Here is a 26124-nt window from a genome sequence, read left to right as displayed (position 1 = left end):
AAAGGTTTTTTTTTATTATTATAAATTTTTTTTTTAAATTTATCAACTTTTTTGTATACGCACTAAATCTAGGAAAATTCGCTTTCTCGAGCTATCAAAGTAGAAATGAGCCCGAAGTTATTTTTTATACCCTTGCAGGGTATTATAATTTCAGGCAGAAGTTTTCAACGCAGTGACGGAGGCACCTCCGACCATATAAAGAATATATATTCTTGATCAGCATCAGCAGCCGAGTCAATCTAGCCATGTCCGTCTGTCCGTCTGTCCATATACGCAAACTAGTCTCTCAGCTTTGAAGCTATCTAAATGAAACTTTGTAGTTATTTACTCTCACTCTTATATATGTCGGAACGGGCCGGATCGGACGACTATATCATATAGCTGCCATAGGAATGATGGGAAAATTAAAAAAAAAAATTATAAAACTTTCAGTTTTCAACAGAATTTAATCAAATTCGAGATATAACCATTTCATATTTATTTTGTGTAGATTTTATGAAAATCGGACGACTATATCATATAGGTGCCATACAAACGATCGTTAGATGTGGAGCCAAAATGCAAATCTGTGAATGTAAAACTGCAAATAAAATATGTATAGGTGAATAAAATGAAAGCAGGTATTACTTCATTGTTTTTTAACACAAATATATATAATTTATATTGTATGGATTCCTAGTCATCGAAGTTCTATTTGCAATGGTATATTAACTTCGGCGTGCGGAGGTTAGCTTCCTTTCTTGTTTTTAAATGGTATCAAACTTAAGAAGGTGAGATAAATTGGGGCGGGTTATCATTATTTTAACACATTTAGCTATGTTCGTGAAATGCACAAAGCTGCAAAGTATTCAGCCATGAAACTAAAGACCTGCGTGCCAAATAATAAACGTTAAATAATATGCAATTTATTTTTGGTTAATATTAATCATCACAAAATGCTATAAACGTTTTTTAAGTTGAATGTGTCATCGTTACTTTGTTTTTTGTTTCTAAATTTCAGGAAAATAAACATTAACTTAAATATCTAGAATTAGAACATTACCAACAGGGTGACTTACATAAGGCTGAAGATACTGAGGCCTTAATCGTACAAAAATATAAATATCTTAAATATTATTGAATATTTTTGATTGAGACGGCTGAGGGTTGGACAGCAGTTCATCTTTTCGTATAACAAACTCGAGACTATTGGTTTGTTTTTTATTTGAAATATTTTGTGGATTTCGCTTCCTTGGCCACAAATTTATTTCTTGCAGTAGTACTTTTTGCCAGTATGGCAATCCTGCGCCCTGATAAAAAGGTTGAATGATTTTCATGGCACCACAGTTTATCTGCCTTCGAAGAACGTAGTAAACACTGCGTCCGTTATAATTGGCGCATCGTGGTGCTAGGCTTTTGTCTATGTTATATGTAGTTACATTTCTACATAAAAGAATGTTATCGTTGCCTTTGATGCATAACTTTTTCATAGGTCCACGCATTACATTCGTTAAGTGTGCCACCCAACTGCTCATCTGGCATGTACACTGCCATGGATTTTGATCAAGGCGAACAACCCTAACGCGTGGCAAGTTAAAAAATTGCAGAGGTAAAAATGTTAGTTGGTTTCCTTGTAGGTGAACCTCTTGCAGCTCAACGTGATCATCCAGTAAACCTGGCGGAACACTTGTGAGATTATTGTGACTTAAGTTGAGCAGCTGCAGCCGTTTCAAGCCCACTAGTGAGTCCATGGATAGCTCCCGAAGCATGCAGTGACTTATGTCTAGATCCTTTAACATATTTAACCCAGCGAACGCATCAAATTGTAGACTGTCGATCGTGCCACGTAATGTAAGAAATTCTAAGTTTTGAAGACCCTGCAAAAATTATTCACTGATGAGATGGATGATTTTGCGATCAAAAAGGTATGTTTACCATGAATACGCCGTTCTCCAATGCTTCCGTGGTAACATTGGCTAGCTTAAGCGTTTTTAGGTTATGGAGCGAATCGAATTGCCCGTAAATGTTCCAAGTGCGAAGATTTAGAGCTGCTTTATCACTTCCTATAAAGAGCTCTCTTGTTGCGTTCATCACCCAAAATGTAGCCGGTAAAATGTGTTTCAATGGATTGCCTTGCAAGTCGGCTATTAGTAATTTGGGAAGGGGCGGAAAGCTTAGTTCACTCAAGCGATCTAGCTGGTTTTCAGACAGATTAAGTGTCTCCAACTGAAGTAATCCTGCTAAACCCAAATAGTGCAATCGTTCTACTGAATTGTGGGCCAAGGAGATACTTTTCAATTGCAAAGCCCCTGAAAACACAAATGGCGGTAGCTCTCGGATGTTATTCCTCTCCAGACTTAAGTGTCTCAACTGGGCCAGCCCATCAAACATTTGCCAATGGAGCTCATTCAGATCGCAATTGTGAATGCGTAATACTTCTAAACCTGACCATCCGTAGAAACATGGCATCCGCGTCTGTTTTAGTCGTTGAATGTGCTGCTCATAAGTTATTATTTCTGCGGAAGAATTTATAAATTGAAGCGAATATTTTTGGTTGTCGTTATGCGAAAGGAGTTCGCTTGGCGGCTTGTAGTCGTAATCTTCCCTGGGTAGCTTTGCGAATTTGGGACGTTGAAGCACTTCGCTGGCCTGCAACTGAATCTCCTCAAAATTGGCATGCATCAAGAAATCCATCGGCTCGTCAATGATCATAGTGGCTCCCGATCCTCGGAACTCCAATGATTTTAACTGTTTAAGTTTTCGAAAGTCGCTAGCGTTTACTGTTAAAAGAGTTTATTGGTACGTATACTAACTGGAATCTAGTTTTTTACCTGACAGTTGATTTTCTTTGTTGCCCCCTGTGTACAATAAAATCAAAGCTTGCAAATTGGCAGGAAGTGAATCCAATAGTGTTTTCGGTTCACCTTTTGGCTGCAGAAGGCATGTGGCCAGTTTTGTGAAGTTTTCGTTATTACCACCCTTTGCTTTATAATATTTAACCCAACGAACAATTGGCAATTTTTCGAAGGCGGCATATTGACACACACAGCTTTTTGGGCAACTAAAGCCATCCTGTTCCAGTTTCTCATTCGGCTCAATTATTGGTGGCTTTTGAGCTGCAGAGCAATTGATGCTCTTAATTAATTAATGTTTTCAGTATTTATATATTTGAATATTCTAGAGATAACTTACAAATGTGAGCAATATCATGATAAACCTTTTCATATTAAAAAAAACCAAAGTTTATGAATCACCAAAATTTTACAAAGAAAGTATTTAGGCGAAACGCTAGAGTCAAATACCGTTTAAAAACTGAACAAAACCTAAGACGTACCAGTTTCTGAATGTATTTAATATATTAGATATGAGGGCGGCTTCAACATTTGAATTGGAGCATTGTAGTTATTTTGAAATTCTTTTTGCTTTAAGGGAAGTCGCTACCGATAAGAACATCCTCCTCTTGTTTGGATAAGAATAAATCAATGTATGTTTACACCTACAGAAAAATGTATGTGGAAAGATGCAAATAATATACATTTTTATGGGTATTATAATTTCAGTCAGAAGTTTTCAACGCAGTGAAGGAGGCACCTCCGACCATATAAAGTATATATATTCTTGATCAGCATCAAAAGCCGAGTCGATCTAGCCATGTCCGTTTGTCCGTCTATCCGATTTTACGCGAACTAGTCTCTCAGTTTTGAAGCTATCTGAATGAAACTTTGTAGTTATTTACTCTCACTCTTATATATGTCGGAACGGGCCGGATCGGACGACTATATCATATAGCTGCCATAGGAATGATGGGAAAATTAAAAAAAAAAATTATAAAATTTTCAGTTTTCAACAGAATTTGATAAAATTTAATATATAGCCATTTTACATTATTCTCCATTGTTAATTTGTATAAAAATCGGACTACTATATCATAGAAAATTCATAGGAACGATCGAGAAATTAATACAATTAAAAATTATGACTTTTTAATATTTTAACAATTTTTAGCAAATTTTAGGTATAGCCATTTCATAGTATTCTACAATTTTGTGTACAATTTTATGAAAATCTGATGACTATATCATATAACTTTCATGGGATCGATCGAGAAATTAATACAATTAAAAATTGTAACTTTTTTAGTTTTCAGCTGACTTTCATCAAATTTAAGATTATTAAGATTAAGATAATTTAAGATGAAAATCGGATTACAATATCATATAGCTCACATAGGAACAATCGAGAAATTAATACAATTAAAAATTATAACGTTGTCAGTTTTCAGCAGATTTTCATAAAATTTGACTTATAGCCATTTCATTTTATTCTATAATTTTGTGTACAATTTTATGAAAATCGGACAATTGTATCATATAGCTCCCATAGGAACGATCGAGAACTTAATACAATTAAAAATTAGACCGTTTTCAGTTTTCAGCAGATTTTCATCAAATTGGAGATATAGCCATTTTATGTTACTTTGAAATTTTGTGTAAAATGTTATGAAAATCGGACTACTATATTGTAACGAATTTCTGTCGTGGTTGGGCCACAGGCAGAGTTCACTACGGAAAGCCGAGCGGAACTTTTTAATAGGTGTGGCTGCCTAGAACCCGATCTGACCCACTCACTCGTCCAAATCTACACTTGGCCCCATGTGGAAAGGTGGTTATTACTTAGCATTTCTTTATTAGTGATCAGAGACGCGTGCTTTTCCGGACACGTCCGTAAGAAGAAGAGAAGGAAATCGAGAGCGCTTAGAGAGATTAGGCATCCTGGCTGTCAAAAGCTCTCATAATTGCGCCTATAAGGGATTTCGCGGTTTCTCTCGTTGCCAACGGCTATAAATATAGTGGACTCTTCGAATCTGGCGGTTTTCGTTACATTACCCCCCTCTCAGACTCGAGCCTCCTTGCCGAGTAATTCGGGATTCGGGTCCCGATATGGTGACAGGCGGTTGACATGAACGGTCCTAGTGGTACGCTTCCTCGGTGAGCGGATCTCGTACACTCAGTCAGAGTGACGCTGGACGACGGTGGCGGGTCCAATCCAATCCGACTTTTCGAACCTTCTCTTGGCACGCTCGTAAGCCTTTGCGGCTAACAATGTGGCCCAGGTGTTGCTCGGCGGTACGAAAGTGTACGATGATGTCGTCGAGATAAACCAGGGTGAATTTCCGTGTAGAACCGGAGAATAATGTGTCCATCAATCGCTCAAAGGTGGCTGGCGAGTTGGTCATGCCAAACGGCATTATGTTCTCTTGGACGTTGATGCACTAAGGTCAGTACATTTAAGTGGCCCGTATGACACCAGGCACGTGCCTGTTTGGGCTTGGTGTTAGTAGGCGCAATGGAAAATATAGGACAGAATACGAGGAAATTGACTACTGGTGTGCTGCCAGATTGTTATCTTCCACGCTTACTAAGTGTGTTAGTATTAAAGATTTTAATTTGAGAATCGTATTTACGTTAGAGATTAGTGTGTACAAATCATTATAATTTGCACATAACACTCTAAAAGGTTCATGCAGTTCAAAGGAGGTTCTACAGTGGCGCAACACTAATGGGATATAGGTTCTAGTGGTTCTACATGGTACATGTAAATTAAGCTGACTCAACAAGTCCGCACTTTCCACATCACCATGGATAAGGTTAAAAATAAAGGTTATCCCTAGCATCGTTCTACGATTGGCTAAGGACGGCAAGTTTATTAATAGGAGTCTACTAGAGTAGGAAGGTAATCTTTGGTTTGCATCCCAATTTAAACCGCGTAGAGCGAAAAGTAAAAAGTTCTTTTGAACCGACTCAATGCGTTTACTATGGACGCCGTACTGAGGCTCCAAACGCAGCATCCATATTCTAGGATAGGACGAACTAAGGAAGTATATAAGGATTTAGTAACATAGGGGTCATTGAATTCCTTCGACCACCGTTTAATAAATCCAAGCACACCCCTGGCTCTTCACCATAGACGAAATATGATCAATAAAGTCAAGTTTTGGGTCCAAGCGGACGCCCAAATCGTCAACTGTATTAATTCTTTCCAAAGAGCAGCCGTTCAGCGTGTAAGTAGCAAGCTTAGGAGCGACACGAGAGAATGTCATTAGCTTGCATTTCGAGCCATTTAAGTTGAATAAGTTTACACGGCACCAAGTTTGAAAATTATTAAGATCTGTTTGTAAATCCGACTGGCAGGCAACGTCATTGTATTGCACGCAAAGCTTGACGTCATCCGCGTACATAAGCACTCTGTAGTTAGTCAAGACTTTGGGCAGGTCATTTATAAATAATGTAAACAATAAGGGTCCCAAATGGCTTCGTTGCGGGAGGCCAGATGTGACCCTTAGAACATTGGATAAATTATTCTTAAAGAGGACCTTTTGCGTCCTGCCATTCAAATAACTTGAGATCCAATTAAGAAGATCACGTGGAAAACCCATTGAATCGAGTTTTCTAACGAGGAGAGAATGCTTAACAGAGTCAAATGCGTTACTGAAATCAGTATAGATTACATCTGTCTGACAATTATTATGGAAGCCCTTTATAATATAAGAAGAGAGCTCCAAAAGATTTCTTGTTGTTGATCTTCGCTTAATAAAACCATGTTGACATAGAGAAATATCCGATCTACAAAGGTGCTGTAAGTGAGGGGTGATAACGTTTTCAAATAATTTAGGGATGGCCGACAACTTAGAGATTCCTCTATAATTGCTGGCATCCAGTTTGCTACCTTTTTTGTGGAGAGGAATAATAAACGATTCCTTCCAAATAATGGGAAAGTGGGAGGTTTCTAAGGACAAGGTAAACAATTTCAGAAGGGGATAGCACAGGGCGTCGGCACAATACCTGAGCACACAGCCAGGAATTCCGTCGGGACCGAATAAACTGCCTTGACACGATGGAGATCTAACAGGAGAGAGCTTTCGTTTCGGCTAGGACAGTAAATTAAGTTTGATTTGGGTATGTCGTAGGAATAAGTCTGGTGTAGATACGAAGAGCTTGAATAGGTTGTTTGAAAAAACTGCGAAAAAAGATCGGCTATTGCCTGATCATTATTTGCGGTAGTATTTTCTAATAAAAGCGAGGAAGGATTTGTTTTAGGCTTACGTTTAGTGTTAACGAAATTATAAAACTGTTTTGGGTCCTTTGAGAACTGGATCGCTCGTTCCGGCGAATGGAGCAGAAAGTGGACGCGGATCAGTCGCTCCAAGAAGTTTGCGACTTTTGAGAGGACTATGCTGGGTAACCGTTCTGAAAGCAACGGCAGCCAGCAGGCTCTCCGTTGTGGTAGCATGCCGTCAGCCGGGGACGATCGACATTCTGCAACGACCCCGCGCGTCGTTGAGGCATCGAACGTGGACTCCGGACAGGCGCGGCAGGTGTTTCATCGAGGGATGGATACCGGGCCAGGTGCAGCACCAATCTCTGCGCCGCCTACAGCGTGCGACCTAACCTCACATTGGGGAATTTTGGAGGTGTCGGACGCAGAACTACCGCCCGTCTTCGACTGCACCCGTCCCTGGCCGGAATTTCAGCGCCTTTTAGACGACATGGGCGAGGAATACCACTGGTCAAAGAGGAAGAGGTGCCGGAAGCTGTATACAAGCCTTCGGGGGCGTGCCCAGCGCTTGCACGCCACCCTCCCAGAGGCCACTCTTCGCTCGTATGACGCCGTAACAGCCGGCATGCGCGAATATTTCACGGTCGGCAAGCATGCCGGATATCACGCCTTTCATAATCGGATGCAAGGACCACGAGTGTCCTTCGAGGACTTCGCAATGGAGCTGGAGCGTTTAGGGAGATGCGTCCTGGGCGAGTTACCGCCCGCGACTTACAACAGCATCATAGTGCAACGCTTCATCGACGGGATCCGGGGGACCGGATACCAGGTCCCTATCATCAGCAGCAATCCACGATCGCTGACCGAGGCTCTGGACATGGCCTGCCGCATCGAAGCACAATGTCGACGACGCCCAGCAGCCGCCGTGATGACCGTCGCCGCCGTGCCTGCAGCCGATCACATCGGCGCACCCCGAGGAGGAAACCGAGGCCCGCGCAGAAACGAAATGGCCGGCCCAGTCTCCTCCCGGAGTCTTACTTACGACTCCGGTGGGGATCTCTGCCGCTATATGTTCCGGATACCCAGCATCGAAAATTAGCTTTATTCGACTGCACCCACCAGTATCCCGCCACAAAGCGACACCCACGTAGCAGTGCGGTGCAGGTCGGAAAAACTGCTTCCTCTGGCTTTGCTGGAACGTGGGAGAAGTTCTCAACTGCCACCCCATGTTCTAATAGGCAGCACTTTGGTGGACACCTAAAAAGATACCAACACCCTGCACCTAGTGAACCCTAGCGCACAGGACTACCTGCTACCCCCGCAAATGATAGTGGGGCAGGAGAAGCCCGTGGAACCCCTGCCCGCATCAAGCCCAGAAGTAGACGGGGACGGAGTAGTCCCCCACGCAGAGGTGCCCCAGGATTTGCCGGCCCACCTTCACCCAAAATGGACGGCACTGATCGGCCGCTTCCCTCGGGTGTTTGCCCGAAACGACGATGACTCGGGACATAACGATTTAACCCGGCATGTCATAGACACGGGTCAATCTCGTCCCATTAAACAATCAGTGCGTCGCATAGCGATGGCCCGGAAGGCGAGGTAGAGCAGCTCGTCGCCGACATAAAGACTAGAGGCATAATTCGGCCGTCTACCAGCCCATGGGCCTCGCCGCTTGTCCTAATAAAGAAAAAGGACGGTTCCAAACGGTTCTGTGTGGATTATCGTCGTCTGAACAACATCACCGTCAAAGATTCATACCCCCTACCGAGAATGGATGACATCCTCGTCACTATGCACGGAGCCTGCTGGTTCTCTACCATGGACCTCCAGAGCGGCTACTGGCAAGTGGAGGTGGACGAGGACTCTAAGACCGCGTTTACGTGTGACGCTGGTCTGTTCGAATTTAACGTAATGCCGTTTGGCTTGACCAACGCGCCAGCCACCTTTGAGAGATTGATGGACGGATTATTCTCCGGTTCTACAAGGAAATTCACCCTGGTGTACCTCGACAACATCATCGTACATTCTCGTACCGCCGAGCAACACCTGGACCACTTGCAGCAAGTCTTCGATAGATTGCAGGGCGTAGGGCTGAAGCTGAGCCCCAACAAGTGTCATTTCTTTCGGACCGAGGTTAATTATCTGGGCCACATTGTCAGCCGCAAGGGCTTAAGAGCGTGCCCAGAGAAGGTTCGAAAAGTCATCGAAACCAAAAGGAAGTGCGTTCCTTTGTAGGGCTATGTTCTTATTATCGGAAGTTTATTCCGGACTTCGCCACAATTGCGCGCCCTTTACATGACCTAACGGAAGCTAAGCGCTCCTTTACATGGTCAACAGCTGCTCACGGCGCCTTCGAGGCGCTCAAAATCAAACTAAGCACGCCCCCGGTACTAACGTTTCCCGCTCCCGATGGGATATTCATCGTGGATGCCGACGCGTCAAACCACGGTGCCGGGGCGGTGCTCGGACAACGGCAAGACGGCCAGGAGCGTGTATTGGAGTATTAAAGCAAGTCGTTTAGCAAATAAAAATAATATAATAAATATGAGATTTTGAATTGATTGAATATTATATGATTTCTGCGCGGGCTCGAGACATTGCATCTGCCACTACATTAGCAACTCCGATCTTGTACCTGATTTCGTGGTTATATTCACCAATGAGATCTCTTCAGCGTTTTAGCTTTGGTTTATGGTTATTTATGCTATTTGAAAAACTCAAGGGTTGATGATCAATGTATATTACTACTTTTGAATATCCATAAAGATATTGTCTTAAACTTTGAAGGGCTCAAACGATTGCGAGCATCTCTCTTTCGTTTGTAGCATAATTCTCTTCAGTTTTCGGTAGGGGACGCGATGTGAATGATACTGGTTTATGATTTTACTCTAATACTGCATCTATTACATAGCTGAAGGAACCTGTAGTCAACTGGAATTCTTTTCTGAAATCTTTGTATGCAAGAGTTACATTCCTGAAGACGAGAGTATTTTTAAGTTTCTTGAATGCCACTATAGCTTCTTTGCCCAAGTTAATTGCGGTTCTTTTTTGACTTGGTCTTTGATGTACCGCCTTCTTCGCGTCTTAGGAGAATGTTTAAAGGTTTTTAACATATTCTTTAATGAAACGCCTGTAATAAATTGTCATGCCAAAAAGGAACGAAGGTCCTTTAACGTATTTTTTTAAATTAATTTTTTTTTTGTTTTGCCATTGTTGGCATTTTTCTATTTGGACTCTCATGTTTGCATTCTGAAGGGTTGACAATACTTTCTCAAGGTTTTGGCCATGTTCTACCTCAACTTTGCTGAAGACTATAATGTCGTCTACGTAAAAGTAGCAGATTTTCCTGTGTTCTCTCAAAATGTATTGTATAGCTTTTTGGAAAATAGATTGTAAATTCGTATTTTCCCCCATTTACATCAATTGCTGTTTTCTCTATGTCCGTCTCTTTTAATGGTATCTGATAGAAACTAACCTTCAGATTTAACACCGAAAATTTTTTGTTGTTTTCAAGCTGTGCGATAAGTGCATTAAGTTTCCTATAATCAATTACTAATCTGTAATTAATTTCTTCGGTCTTTGAGGGCCTTATAATGCCTTCTTTAAGCATCTCGATTATTTGTTTTTCTACCTCTTGTCTTAACGATGTTAGGTATGGGTGGTATTTTCCACACACCAGGGAGTCTGAGGAAGTTCTGATTTCAGCTAATACTTTGGTTGTGTATGGAAGTTTTGTATTGAGGTCGGCAAAAAGATTTTTGTGACTTTGAACGAGACGATTTATAATTAATTTTTCTGATTCGGTCATGTATCACTAATTTGTGGTCCGATTGTATTAATTGTCTGTGTAACTTGTTGGTTTTGGATGTGGTTTTGGTTTGAACCAGTGTCAATTATAATTTCATTCAGAAGTTTGCAACGCAGTGAAGGAGGCACCTCCGACCATATAAAGTATATATATTATTGATCAGGATCAACAGCCGAGTCGATCTAGCCATGTCCGTCTGTCCGTCAGTCCGTCTATCCTTCTTTCCGTTTTTACGCAAACTTGTCTCTCAGTTTTGAAGCTATCTGAATGAAACTTTGTAGTTAGTCTTCTATTTACTCTCATTCGTATATATGTCGGAACGGGGAGGATCAGAAGACTATATCATATAGCTGCCATAGGAATGATCGGAAAATTTTTACAAAAAATTATAACATTTTCAGTTTTCAACAGAATGTGATCAAATTTGAGATATAGCCATTTTATATTACGTTACATTTTTGTGTAACATTTTATGTATGTATTTTATATATCATATAGCTCACATAGGAACAATCGAGAAATTAATACAATTAAAAATTATAACTTTTTCAGTTTTCAACAGATTTTCATCAAATTTGAGGTATAGCCATTTTATATTAGTCTTAAATTTTGTATCAAATTTAATAAAAACCGGACGACTATATCATATAGCAAAATCTGTGAATGTAAAACTGTTAATATAATATGAATAGGTGAATGAAATGAAAGCAGGCATTACTGCATTGTTTTTTAACATATATACATATATAGAATTTATATTGTATTGATTCCTAGTCATCGAAGTTCTATCTGCAAGGACATATAAACTTCGGCGTGCCGATGTTAGCTTCCTTTCTTATTTATTAACTTTTTGGTTAATAACTATTGATGTGAAAAATATTAATAAAAGTATACCAGACAAAGAGATAATAAAAATTAAAAAAAATAAAATAAAAATTTAATACAACAATTATCCACTGAACGCTAAAAAAATTGTTCTTTTTTAACATGTTAGGAGTGGAGTAAATTCATAAATAAGGAAAGCAGATTACATTAATTTTCCACTCAGCACTCAGGGCCAGAGCAGTTAGAAATTCACAAAAAGATTTCTACGATATTTAATGAGCATGAAGAACAGGTACCGAAATCTATTCTTTCTGTATATTTTCCAAAGTAAAATTTTAAAACTGACAAATCTTTTTTTAGAATTATAAAAAATTTCTAGTCGAACTCAACTTAAATTGTCTATGCTTTTAACTAGCTTTCAAAACCCTATTTTTAGCTTTGTTTGATAAGAATTGAAAATAAGTATATCACAAATTTTATTTTCCTCCCTTTACTTGAAATTCCATTCTTTGAGCCACTAAGTTCTTTTGGATTGCATTTTCTTGCGCAGCGATTCTAGCGTTCATTTCAGTCTTAAAACAAAGCAAACAGCTGTTTGTCAAAAGCTAGCTAGCTTCTGAAAGCTGTGATTTTTATACCGTCGCAGAGTATTTTAATTTTAGTCAGAAGTTTGCAACGCAGTGAGGAGACATTTCCGACCATATTAAGTACAAATATTCTGGATCAGCATCAACAGTTGAGTCAATCTATATGTGTCCGAATGTCTGTTTCTACACAAACTTGCCACTTAGTTTTGAATCATTCGGAATAAAACTTCAGTTACTCCTTTACATATATGCTTCTACTAGAATAAAAGTCGGAACGGGCTGGATCGGACGTCTATTTCATATGGCTGTCATAGGAACGATCAGAAAATTGTAAGAAAAAAATGATAACTTATTCAGTTCTCAACATACTTTCAGTTAATTTAAGATATACATTTTATAATTTCCTGTTTAATTTTATGAAAACGACTACTTTATCATATACATATGTCATTATTGGAACTAAACAAAAAACCTCCCCTGTGAATCATAAACAGATATTAGATTCAGCGTTCCCTTTAAAGGGGTTGACCACCCTGAACGCCTGTAAATTGGAGGGTTTTTTTTAAAATTTCCTTTTGGCAGTTATTAAGAAAACAACTTTTTATTTATTAGTACATCAAAGTACATTTGTTAAACTAAAAAATACTTAAAAAAAAAAAGAATTACGAATGGCGGAGATATAGCCAGTCAAAAAAAGGAATTTTTAGAGAATGGTCGTATGGTGTACATGCTGCACAACACATTTGTTATCTGAAATTCAAATACAACATTTTTGTATAAACTAAATAAATACGGCTATAGAATGGCGTAGCCGTTTTTGGCAAATGGGAGCACTTTAAAAATAAACTTTTTTTAAACGAAATTATTGTTTTAAAAATTTATAACTTAAAAAAAAATATATCTAAAAAATATTACGGCATGCCATAGAGGACGTTATAGGGAAGCTGTGTAAAAATTTGAACAGAATCGATCCAGACGCCAGTTTAAAAAACGTAGTTTTGAGAAAAAGGCAAAAGAAGATAAAGAAAGTACTCTAAGGTATACCGCCTGCGCTCACTTCTAGTGGATTAAGAATCTACAAGTAATGAGATATTTTTAAGCCCGATGTCTTAAAATGACCGTAAGAATATCGGCATCAAAATTAAGTTAAAAAATAGATCTTTTTAAAATGAGAGGGTAGTCCACTCCCTGAATCGTGACTACGTAATAACGTAATAACAGCTTTAATCAAGCCAGAAAGAAAAGTGTGCGTATAGCTAGAAATGATTTTATGTCGAATGTTTCAAATTTGCTTCAAATTCGACTGGTTTAAATTGGTTTGCCTATTTTTATATAAATTTAACAAAAAAGGATCTGGTGAACTAAAACCATTTCTAATAATAATTTTTGGTCTCAAAATAAGGGAATAAGGGAAATATTAGTTTACTCAGTGGTCTATTGAAGTTTATTCCGTAGTATCAATAGATCATTCTGACATTCTGGCATAAAACAGCCAGTTAACAAGACTTTAAATGTAAAATAAAGCATTAATATCTTTAAAAAATGTTGTTTATATTAATGGCTTTTAATTATATTATTCAATGGGAAAAATGCAGTAACAAGGTAATTGAGACCACCGGAATTAAAACTGTGAAAAATGTAGCAGACGTTTTGTGTGGGAAACAACTGTTTAGGGTTGAATTTATATATAACAAGAAAGGAAGCTAAAGTTCGGCACGCCGAAGGTTATATACCGTTGCAGATAGATCTTCGATCACTAGGAATCAATACAATATAACTTATATATATTTATGTTAAAAAACAATTAAGTAATGCCTGCATTTTCCTCTATATTTAACGATCGTTTGTATGGCAGGTCAAGTTTGATGAAAATCTATTGAAAACTGAAAAAGTTATCATTTTTGATATGTTATCATATATGATATAGAAGTCCGATTTTTATAAAATATTTCACAAAATTGTAAAATAATATAATATGGCTATATCTATATATATGATGAAAATCTCTGATTTAAATTGAAAAAGTTATAATTTTTTTCCAAAAATGTTCAGATTGTTCCAATGGCAGCTATATGATAATGGACAGAAGGACAGAAGAACAGACGGTTATGGTTAGATCGATTCGGCTGTTGATGCTGATCAAGAATATATATACTTTATGCTTCCTTCACTGCGTTGCTAACTTCTGAATGAAAGTATAATACCCTGCAAGGGTAAAAAAGTGTAAGCAATTACAAATATAAAAGGTTTATTTTGTATTAGCTTTTGACCAAATAACAAGTCAAGCAGTAATAAACGATGAGAAAACGAAACATTCCGGTAGCAAAAATAAAGTGAAAACTGAAAAAGATAAAAACGAAATCGAACGATTTCACCCGAATCGAAATAAAAAATAAACTGTAAAAACCGAAGCAGACCTTATAATAACATCAAAAATACGCCTTTCAGATTTGCCTGCCAACGGCTTGTATTTTTTGGTATATGAATATATTCAGGACGTGGCTAAAAGTACATCACCAACTGGTCAAATTAGCACAGCCTCAACTATTTTTGCTGGTGGCGTTGCCGGAATGGCATACTGGATTTTAGGAATGCCGGCAGATGTTTTAAAGAGTCGGTTGCAATCAGGTGAGTATAATATATTACATATAAATAAGACATTATAACCCTTGTGCCGTTTTAGCACCAGAGGGAACATACAAGCATGGAATTCGCAGCGTATTCAAAGACTTGATTGTTAAAGATGGTCCCCTTGCTTTATATCGTGGTGTTACGCCAATAATGATTCGCGCATTCCCCGCCAATGCTGCTTGTTTCTTTGGCATTGAGTTAGCAAATAATTTTTTCCGTGTTGTAGCGCCATCATTTTAACTACAACAAGTTTTTGTTGGGATGTGTAATGAGTTTAAAGTGCTTTATTTAAGTGATAAAGTGATTTTAAATAAATATTTAAAAATAAAAAGTATTCGAGACCCTTTATTTACTACTACTTTAATATTTATGTATGTATGATAGTGTAGTAGGAATGCAAAATTAAAGCAGTACACCAGCAGAGAAACAACAGTTGAAGAAAAGCAGTAATGCAGCAGAGATCAGTGGTAGAAGGAAAGCAGTAACGCAGCAGAGATCAGCAGTTGACAAATGCTAAACCGCAGAGCGACAAAAGAGCAACAGTATGAGAAGATAGAACTTCAACGACTAGGAATTAATACAATATAAATTATACATATTTATGTTAAAAATTAAATTAAAAAATTAAAAGAATGTTCTACGATGGTGCAAAACTTTTGGTATATAGGATCTAGTAGTTCATCAGTAGTTCATCACCATGGATGAGGTTATAAATAAAAGTAATGCCTAGCATAGTTCGGGTCGTAAGGGTGCATCAGACCAAGGCAAGATCAGCATAGCTTTTGCTGATATATGTTCCTTGGCTGAGTAGTGCATCAAGTCGACTCGCAGATATTTATCAATAGATAAACACCACCTTCTCCTCGGAGAAGGTCCTCCGCGCGGTACATTCTGGAAACGTTCTAGTTGACTCCCACACCCAATGATTCTATCCCCTTCCGTGACCTGGGTAAGTCATGAAAAGCCTCCCCTCAAGTCAGGCGTGTAAATCGACCCGTGCCCTCTGACTATAGGGCTCGCAGCTGAGGGGCTAATCCAGCTGGGGTTGAAAGTAGCTTACCCAGGGCCAGGCAACCCTAGGTTGGAAGTGGCCTTGCCGTGTCTGTGGGGCTAATCCACGGTCAACCTTTTTCAATGCCCTAAACACAATGCCCTAGCACAACACAAAATCCGATTCGGACCCTATGGGGGAGGTAAAACCCCACCTAATCTCCGAAATCGACGATGATGCGCTTGGATGACGAGACGCTCACTCCGTCGAGTTCGGTGACCAGTGGTAACTCCCCAAATGATACAACCATCAACATATGCTCCGAAGAGGAGGTCGAGACCAGACTGTCTGAGATGGTAACAAGGAAATTACTATCAAGCCATTTGGTCCGAGACCATCCTTTTACTCCTTAGATATGATTAGGGGGCGGGTGATCAGGAGTGACGACGAGTCATCGAGGAACTTCCTGGCAGAGTGCGTTGCTAAGACAAGAGGAGCTCGCACGCTTGCGGAAAACTTGCTGTTCTTTTCCGACAGAAGTACATAGACATCGGCTTAGTACAAGAGTCATGGATTATGGACGGTCAAATCTCTGGCATGGCCATGGCCAACTCGACAGGCTGACCGAGGAAACCTTCACAACTCAGATCTAGCAGTGGCCAGGTTTGAAGCAGCGGACGGGACAACCATACTTATAGCCTCCGGCTACTTGGTCCACGACGAACCGGCGCCCCCGGTGCTGAGAAGACGCCAGGCACACTGTGGGAAAGTAAGGAAAGAAACGAGAGGGGTGAGTCCCTTTTCGATAGTATTACATATCATGACGGTTCTATTTGTTACAAGGGCGAAACATCCACCTTAATTTTTCTAAGTACGGAAAAATTTCATGGCTGGGAAGAGGTCCTAGACATAACTCCACAAATGGAGCACAGCAATTATAAGATAGGAAAATTAAAGGTCTCGACACACCAGTCTTTTTCAGACCATAAAATCAGACCATAAAATCTCGATGCCGATACAGAGGATAGCAACAAAACGCAATCCCCGCAATACTGACCGTGAAAAATACGGAAAAATTAAACAGTCTAAGGTGAAAAACAGAAGGATCAAGGTTCCGTCCACCCCAGAAGAATTGACAAGGACGTCAAGGATTACAAATATTTTATCTTCTCTCGAAGGAGACATACCCACAATGGTGGAGCAAAGAGTTCAGCGAACTCAGAAAAAAGGTAAGGAAGGCCTTCAATACAAGCTAAATACGAAGCCAAAGACTGGCGACCGTCCAAGGAGCACCCTTGGAGCAGCTAATGCGAACCCCTAGAAGGAATAAAAAATAACGCTAAGTATGGTACACTTATAAACTGGCCTGACGGCACACGAACGACGCCAGTAGAAAAGTCACTGCAAATCCTGCTGGATATACACTTCTCAGATAGAAGAACCTGGAAAAACGAGAGTCAAAGGGCAGTCCAACAGATACGAGTGGAAGAGATAGTCACTATTGAAACAATCCATTGGGTCGGGACGGAATCATACCAACAATCCTGCAGACAACAAAAACATATATAAAAAAACACATACCACTTTCGTGGAAGGAAGCAGGAATAGTTTTCATACCCAAACCAGGTAGAAGGGAACACATCCAAGCCAAGGATTACAGGCCGTTAAGTCTGACCACAATTCTTATAAAAACACTGGAACGGATACTAGATACCCACAGAGGTAAAACGGAGAAAAGGCTCTGCTTCTCAGAAATTATACTTTGGCCACCTTCTAAGACGTACAATAACGTAAACGCAGATTCCATTCTGAGGCCCCTCAACAAGATCGGAATTGAAGAAGGCTTCAGAACCTTGATCTGCGCACTGTTAACAGTAGACGGATAAGAGACAAACTGAGTGGCACTCCTTACACAAGATTTGTGAAGAAGTACACCTCAGGGTGGAATTCTTCCTCCACTGCTCTGGCTGATAAACATGGATGACATATTAAAAGCACTCTACAGTGAAGGAGTAAAAGTGGTAGCATACACAGATGACGTTGTCCTACTGACTTCACGACCATTCCCCGACGCGAATTAATGACATGGGCACTCACTAGACTAAATGCATGGGCAAATGCATGTGGATTGGACATTAACCCAGATAAAAAATGGAGCTTATGCTTTTCACAAGATGAACAAAGATCCCCAAATTAAAAACAAGAACTATCGCAATAAGCTGTCATGGACACAAAACATGAATATTCGGGAAACACTGGGGCATCACAACATCCAGAAGTTTATAAGAATTCAGAAATTTGCATGCTCAGATGCCGCCAAGGTTGCACAAAAATCATGTCCGGCGGAAGCGCTGATAGTCATTCCCAATATTATCCCAATAGAGCATTTCATCAGGAACACTGCAATTTGGCAATGTATATACCACGATATACCCAACAAGGGAAGAATGGAGAACAGGGAGTGTACCCGAGCCGGATGAGGTATTACTCTCTCAAGTATGAGCCGCAGGGTAGGAGCCGGGTTCGGCAGTAGAACAGTCCTCTCACCTCCAAGCGTCAGCGACTGTATTTCAGGCGGAGGTTCTCGCAATACTGTCAAACTCTCATTAAATTGATATCTCCGGAATACCGAGGTAAGATAGCCAAGCGGCCAACAAATCCCTAGCAACACCAAGGACTATTTCGACACTAGTGGCCAAATGCAATGAGGCACTAATTAGACGAGCAGAGGATAACAGGGTACAAATGGGTTGGGTACTCGGACATAAAGACATACCAGGAAATTAAAAAGCTGACCAGGAAAGGGTCAGAGGAAATCTTACATAACACAACAGACTTAGTTTAGACAGAAATTCACGATCATTTGAAGTAACTAGCCAATTACAATTTGGGCAATCCTATAATCCATACTGCAGAAGTGGCAATAAATTGGAAGGGCAGGAGACACCGGAGTACTGCTCAGCATTCAACCAAATCAGCGCTTCACTTCGGAGCTCACCTGATTAAGTCACTAGGGGATGTCGGGCGGGCTCTGAACGCAAAAACCCAATTCTAAGATCGGACGAACTAAAGAATAATAATAATATGTTTGTAAAACCACTCTTGGTTTGTCGCATAAAAGAAATCATTTCTGGTTTTACCTGGCGACAGGCCCCACAGCAGTAGCGCCGATGTTTTTTTTCATCGTAAAAAATCCGAGCTACAACACCATTGCAATTAGCATGTAATATGATGACGCACAGTCAGCAGCCGATTGTAATGTCACCTGCAGTAATGAGGGAGAGTGCCTGAGTTGAGAGCGTGGGAGTAAACAAGAAACGTTATGCAGTCACGACGGCACAAGCAACGGATAAACGGGAAAGGCACAAAGAAAAAGGGGAGTTATTTAACACAATATAGAATATTAAATTGAAACTCCTGTGGATAGTTGCAAAGTTAAACAAAAATCAAGAATGCAAGAAAAAAAACGTCGTTTCACTTGGAGAGAATAAAGATTAATAGATTAATAAGATTCTGTTTGGTGACTGATAATCGTCACCAAACTCTTCTGCATACCTGAAGTGGTGGTTAATACAATTGCATTTTTTGTTTGTGCAATGTATTAAAGGAGAAAATTTTAAATGAAACGTGAGTATATAATGTTTTTTTTAGGGGTCGTTAAGACCAATTGTTGAATTATTTCCTTAAAGTAAAGATTCCTATCATACACTGCTCTAGTTGCTTTTAGTGTGGCCATGTATAAGTTGTTTTTGTCCCTTTATTATACCCTTGCAGGGTATTAAATTTTTTGAACTTTGCAACGCAGTGAAGGAGTCAGCTCCGACTATATCTATATATTCTTGATCAGCATTAACAGCCGAGTCGATCAAGCAAAATAGTTTCGTAGTTTTAAAGCTATCTGAAAGAAACTTTATAATTAGTCTTTTATGCACTCTCACTCGTTATGAATCGGAACGGGACGGATCATATCAAATAGCTGCATAGAAACGATCGGAAACTAATTTTAGAACAAAAATTAAAACTCTTTCAGTAGTAAACAAATTTTTATCAAATTAGAGATATATATAGAGATATTAATTTTATCAAAATCGGGAGACTATATAATATACATCATTCCTGAGTGACATAGGCTATATTTTATTTAAAAAAAAATAGGCATCCTTACTAAAATTACGATAACGTAATCCAAGGTGTTAAAAAAATATAAAAAAACTACCTTACATCGCGTGCGCTGCGAAAACTATTGATGACAGAACAAAATGATATACTACATTTTTTTAGAACACACCATTATCTACAAAAAATCAGCGGCAGCATATCTCTAACTATTACAGTCATTTCACAATAAGCGTTTTTTTATTGAAAAAAAGAAATTAAAATACCACCGCTACAAAAATTGCCCAGCAGGTAGTCAACTAGCTCATATACCGAGGATACCGATGATCCAAAATGATATGACAATCCCATTTAAACGTCTTCAATTTCCGGTAAAAACATCTTTCGCATTAACAATTAACAAGTCACAAGGCAAAACCTTCGAATTAGTATGGATCGATCTGCGAAAGAAATGTTTTAAGCCTAAGTGATTTCGGATTACCATCATCAGTTCGTACAGAAAGCAATGCAGCAGAGACTATGACTCATCGCTATGATACAAATAATTTGACCGCTTTTATCAATGAAAACCTGCAAAAGTTAGTCCCAGATCAAAGACATGCTTTTGAAACTATAGTCGATAGCGTCATTCATAAAAGAAAAGTTTTCTTTTTGGATGCACCTGGTGGAACGGGAAAGACTTTTCTTGCAAATTTGATACTTGCTAAGATAAGACAATCAGGGAAGATAGCAATAGCAGTTGCTTCCTCAGGAATTGCTGCAACTCTCTTAAAGGATGGCAAAACTGATCATTCTACTTTTAAACTTCCACTATCCGTCAATTTTGAACAACAATCTACATGTTCCATCCGCAAAAATGGACCTATTGGTAAATTACTACAAGACGCCTCATTGATTATGTGGGACGAATGCACGATGACCCATAGAGCACATATAGAGGCCGTGAACAGAACCTTACAGGATCTAAGGAACTCCTCTGCAGTCATGGGCGGGATTACTTTTGTATTTGCTGGAGATTTTCGACAGACTCTCCCCGTTATTAACAGAGGCACGCGAGCAGATATCATCAAGGCATGCTTGAAATAGTCTCCCATATGGACTACGATTGAAACATTAAAATTAAGGACAAATATGAGAGCTCATCTTCATGGAATCACTGATAGCGATTTCCCACAGCAACTGCTAAAACTTGGGGAAGGAATTTTTCAAACTCCAAATTTAAGCGGTCATTGTGACATTCTTCTGGATAAGTCTCTAGGCCAAATACTCCATAATTTGGAAAATTTAATAGATTCTGTATACCCTGATATCTAGAATTTGCACGAAAGAGACTTCCATTGGCTGTGTTCTCGGGCTATAGTATCACCTAAGAATTTATTTTATTTATAAAAGAAAATAGCAATGAACTGCCATTCTTAAAATTATATTGTACCCTTACCTCTGCACAACAAAAGGGAGTGTTTTTTAACGATGTGCTCCGACTCACATCAAGTTGGCAGAGGTAAGGATAGGTAGGTTAACAGATTTTGGACATTTAACTCGTAGGACAATTCAACATGTAACAGAAAATAGTACTTATTGTACATGGAACATAGAACACGGAAAGGATCATGCTCGTCATTATTCGTTTTACAAACGTTAAGGGCTATTGGACGAAAATGACGAGAAGGCCTTAAAGGGACTGCGAGACGTAATTTGCTTAATAAATACGTGGAGCAAATTTGACCATTGAGTAGCTTAAGTATAAAAATAACGCCGCGGCAGAGAAGTTTTAATGTGTAAGGATCATCAAACTCCTTTGACCATCGCTTAACAAAGGCGAAAACCCCTCGAGCTTTACTAATAATTAGACCAATGTGGTCATTAAAATTAAGGGTGTGGTTAAATAGGACTCCGAGATCTGTTACCGTATAAATGCGTTCAAGATCGCACGCACCTATAGAGTAATTGGCGAGCAGGCAATTCTCCCGGTAAAATGACATAAATTTGCATTTGGAGTTGTTGAGAAAGAGGAGATTATTAATGCACCAGGATTGCATGTTATTAAGGTCAGTTTGCAAAAGGTTGTGTGAATGAGAATTCGTCAATGGCAAACAAAGTTTGACGTCATCTGCGTACATCATCACACTTGAGTGTAGAACCACTTCAGGCAAGTCATTGATAAAGAGGCCGAACAGAAGTGGCCCAAGGTGGCTCCCTTGAGGAACGCCAGAAGAAACAAAAACCCGGTTTGAGAGAGAGCGCTTAAAGGCAACACGTTGACTACGGTTGGATAAATATGTTGCAATCCAGTTAGTCAATAAAGCAGGGAAACCAAGAAGCGTAAGTTTTCTAAGTAATAGTAGGTGATTTACCGAGTCAAAAGCCTTGCTGAAATCGGTGAAGATAACGTCTGTTTGAAAATTTAATTTGAAACCGTTTCTAATGACAGCACAAAATTCTAGAAGGTTAGTAGACGTTGATCTGTTTTTCATAAAGCCGTGCTGAGAGGGGGACATAATTGACCGACATTGGTGCTGCAGCTGCGCAGTAATCAGAAGTTCGAATAACTTTGGAATAGCACTAAGCTTTGCAATACCTCTGTAGTTTTCGATATTCGATTTACTGCCCTTTTTATGGAGAGGAATGATGAAAGATTCCTTCCAACTTTCTGGGAAAAATGAAAGACGAAGCGACATCTGAAAAAGAATTGACAGAGGTCGGCATAAAGCACCAGCACAGTGTCTCAAAACACAGCTAGGAACGCGATCAGGACCAGAAGAAAAGGAAGGTTTTAGTGTCTTGAGGTTCTGAAAAACATCGTCTTCGCAAATAGCGGGCATGAAAATGGAATTAGAAAGTGGAAGAGAATAAGGATACGAAGAGGTTGTATTGTAGCCAATGGATGAGTACGTAGACTGGAAAAATTTTGCGAACAGGTTCGCTATATCAGGCTCGTTAGACGCGGACTCAGTATTGAGATGAAGACAAGAAGGAAAATTTTGGGATCTTCGTTTTGAATTTACAAACGCGTAAAATTGCTTAGGATTAGCCTGGAACTCATCCCTACACCGATTTAGGTGGTTTCTGTAGCATACAGAATTGTGGGCTAAGAATTTTGTGCGAGCTGTCAAGTATCTAGAAAGGTCCACCTGTGACCCAGTCCTAGTGAATTTCTTGTGAAGCCTCGACTTCAAGTTTTTAAGGTAAGATAGTCGACGAGAAAACCATGGGGGCTTGTAAGACGCGTCAGGTGAAGGAAAGGATGGGACATAAAAGGCAGAATATAAAATATCGTAAAAGCGCATAACCATGTTATTGGGGTCGTCTAGAGAATCCAAAAAAGTCCAATCAGCTAGGGATAAATAGGAGTTAATGCCATTGAAATTAGCTCTGCGAAAGCAGCGAAAAGTTGTCGGTTCAACTTCTGGACTAGGAAGTAAAGGAAACGACGCTTCAAGAATTATCTCCAGAGTGGGATGATAAGCATCTTCAGGATAGGAGATAGGGTCAATTCTTGAGACAAGGGCGTTGGCGAACTCGGACGCAAAGATAAGGTCCAAGATTTTATCACTACAGTTCTTGACGTAGTTCAATTGGCCCAAAGAAAGGTCAATAAGACCTTGGACTAAGTCATGAGCTGCAGTGGGAACCAGAAAATTGGTGTCTGGTGATGGCAACCAAGATATGGAAGGAAGGTTAAAATCGCCCATAGCTATTAAATGGTCATTAACACCCAGAGTTGAGTGAATTCCCTGGATTAAGGACAGGTGCTGTAGATAAATAGTAGCGTCAGACCGGGGTGGGATGTAAGAGCATGATACATAGAGAGAATAGTCGTGAACTTGAACACGAACCGCAACAAACTACAAAATATTATCTGAGTAGGTTGTGGGAACCAGTCCAGAAATAAGGTCAGATTTCACGGCAATAAGAACGCCGCCGCCAGTACGCATTTGACGGTCACGCCTATAGACAATATAGTTGCCAGCGAATAATTCGCAATCGGAAACAGAGGAGTTAAGCCACGTTTCGGTGAAAGAAATAACGTTGGCATCGAAGGAGGCACTATTAGCGTGCAGCTTGCTAAGTTTCCCTAACAAACTACGAGCATTCTGATAATGCAAAGAAAACGAGTTAATTAGTTTTTTGGAGGCCTGGTTGAGGGAGTCAGGGGCACTCCAGCCCGTGGGTTGCTCTTGTAAAGATATTCGTGAACAATAGCATGTACGGGCCATACGGAAGCATCAAGAACCTTACTATATAACGTGTCGGAAAGTGCAATTTTAAAAGAGGAAATATCTCGTTTCTGCTTAAAATTGAACTTTGAGACAGGGAATTAAGTTAAAGGAACATTCATTTTTTTGCTCAAGTGGATCGCGACATCTTTCACGGTTGCATCAGGATTAAGGCGAGAGACAAAAACTAGCCTTTTTGGGGCAACGCCGGCAAGAGGCGCCGGACTCCTTGGGGCGACACCAGAGATAGTTGAAAGTTGAGCTCTGGGACTAGAAGTCAGAGGAGATGCGATGATGACCGCCGGGCCAATCGCAGAGTGAGCATCCTTCAGATGGTTCGAGGCCAGCAGGGCTTTGTTTGCTGCGGCAGCATGCGACGTAGACGCCATGTTGACTGGCTGCATGGTTGGAGATGCGACGATATCAGCTAGTCCAGGACAAGGGGAAGCATTCGCTGCTTGACCCGACGCGGCGACATCGGCGGCTGAGTCATCAGCAACACCCGTGGTATGACCATTTGGTGGGTTGCGTGGGCTAAACAGCAAAAGAGGGCTCGCAGGGTCTGCAACAGGCAAAAAATTATTAGGAATAGGTCCCGTGTTGTTATTTGGCGTGACACTTATCAGTTTCATGGTTTTAAAAAAAGATTCCGTTTTTTGGAAACGGCTTGCCAAATCCTTGAATCCAAATCCTCCCAGCCGCCAAAGATTGAAACTCTAAATGAGTTTGTCTCATAAAAATCCGCATTTCGGATTTAATATGAAGGCAGCTCGGGCACGTCCAATCCAAGCCAGCATGATCTCGTATGCGGTCGGCGATGCGCGGGCCAACATGCCTGTTCACGTCAGAAGGCCCTTCGCGGCGGCCGCGGCGCCGCCTCTGTCCACCGAGCCTCCAAAGCCTTGGCCGCTCTTGCACTCCCGCAAGTCGGCTCTTCGAGCACTGCTCATCGGGCTAGTCTAAGCGCTCCCGCGCCCACTCTTCGATGTTCGCGAACGCCCGCTCCCGAATTCCCGAGCTTCGCTCGCTGCTAAGCGAGCTGAGGGACGGCTTGTTCGCGCTCCACTTCTCGGGCCCGCTCTCGCACTGTTAAGCGTAGCTTATCGGTCGGGAGCGCGGCACTTACATTTAAGCTAGGGTTAGTCTTATGTATGCAGCGCAATAAAGCTGACCATTTGATTTGCCCACGACGCCCCCGTCTTTTACTTTTCACCTTCGCTTGCGACGTGGGAATTTCCATTGGGCTACATTTGACAAGACAGGATCTTCAGCGGCAGGATCGCCCCCCTACAAACATGGTCCTTCGAGCCGGATGAGGATATCCTTCCGTCCCTTCACCAGCAGTTCCCGGTGATTTTTCCGCTGAGATAAGTATATGCTTGATTCCGTCTTGTTCTCGCTGCCGGTCTTAGACAGTGGGCCGAACATTTAATTTCGGTCGCACCGCTGCAAAATTTATTGTTTTTCGTTCGTGTCAACTCCCCGTCCGAGTTTTCCTGACACCACGGTAGTGAGAAATTCCACTTTTCTATTCGCCTCCGAACTTCGAAATTTTCCATCCGTGTCCGTTTTGTGTGCGCCGCCATCCTCCTCGCCGTCTCTTCGATTCCCCGTTGTTCATCCACTTGCCAACGGTCGAGGCCTATGTGCAGCCACATACACACACACGCATTCTAAACTTGTGCTAGTATTTCCGTGCAAAAAAAAGTTCTCCGTGAACAGTGAAATTGTGTTTCAAAAAGAAAGGCATAATTAATATTGGCCAGCCGGTGTGCGCTTGTTTCGGGAATTCACCCTGATCGCCGAACAGTCTGCCGCTGTCACGATATTTTTTGTATGCTGTATCCATACACACTTTTCTGTTCGCACAATTCAATACAGTCCACTTCTCGACGCTCCACTGTGCCAATACAA

General features: G+C 40.4%; 2 protein-coding genes across 10 annotated transcripts in view; one reads left to right on the top strand and one right to left on the bottom strand.

The window, feature by feature from the left end:
* LOC110188792 (congested-like trachea protein) overlaps positions 1-15217 on the top strand; it is a 43512-nt gene extending 28295 nt beyond the window's left edge. For all 3 annotated transcript variants that reach the window (XM_086836574.1, XM_020958649.2, XM_020958647.2), the window contains 2 exons: positions 14704-14883; positions 14939-15217. In XM_086836574.1, coding sequence (XP_086692700.1) covers positions 14704-14883; positions 14939-15126 — 368 coding nt within the window. In that variant the 3' untranslated portion in view covers positions 15127-15217. The remainder of the gene's footprint in view (positions 1-14703; positions 14884-14938) is intronic.
* Positions 1-26124, bottom strand: part of LOC110188791 (uncharacterized) — a 50588-nt gene that overhangs the window by 915 nt on the left and 23549 nt on the right. Inside the window, exons 1-4 of one of the 7 annotated variants that reach the window (XM_020958646.2) lie at positions 3172-3785; positions 2811-3114; positions 1915-2759; positions 890-1856 (exon numbers count right to left, since the gene is read on the bottom strand). The exons of 2 other annotated variants lie outside the window; for them this stretch is intronic. In XM_020958646.2, the coding sequence (XP_020814305.2) occupies positions 1107-1856; positions 1915-2759; positions 2811-3114; positions 3172-3204 (1932 nt within the window). In that variant the 5' untranslated portion in view covers positions 3205-3785 and the 3' untranslated portion in view covers positions 890-1106. Of the gene's footprint in view, positions 1-889; positions 1857-1914; positions 2760-2810; positions 3115-3171; positions 3786-26124 lie in introns of those variants that run through there. 4 more of the 7 variants (XM_086836564.1, XM_086836566.1, XM_086836565.1 and 1 more) reach the window with 4 other exon arrangements.

This window comes from Drosophila serrata, unplaced genomic scaffold, assembly GCF_035046125.1.
Source record: "Drosophila serrata isolate PLE 108 unplaced genomic scaffold, ASM3504612v1 contig_280, whole genome shotgun sequence".
Classification (NCBI taxonomy): domain Eukaryota; kingdom Metazoa; phylum Arthropoda; class Insecta; order Diptera; family Drosophilidae; genus Drosophila; species Drosophila serrata.
Note: the sequence above shows the minus strand (reverse complement) of the source record. Positions and strands in the feature narration are given on the sequence as shown.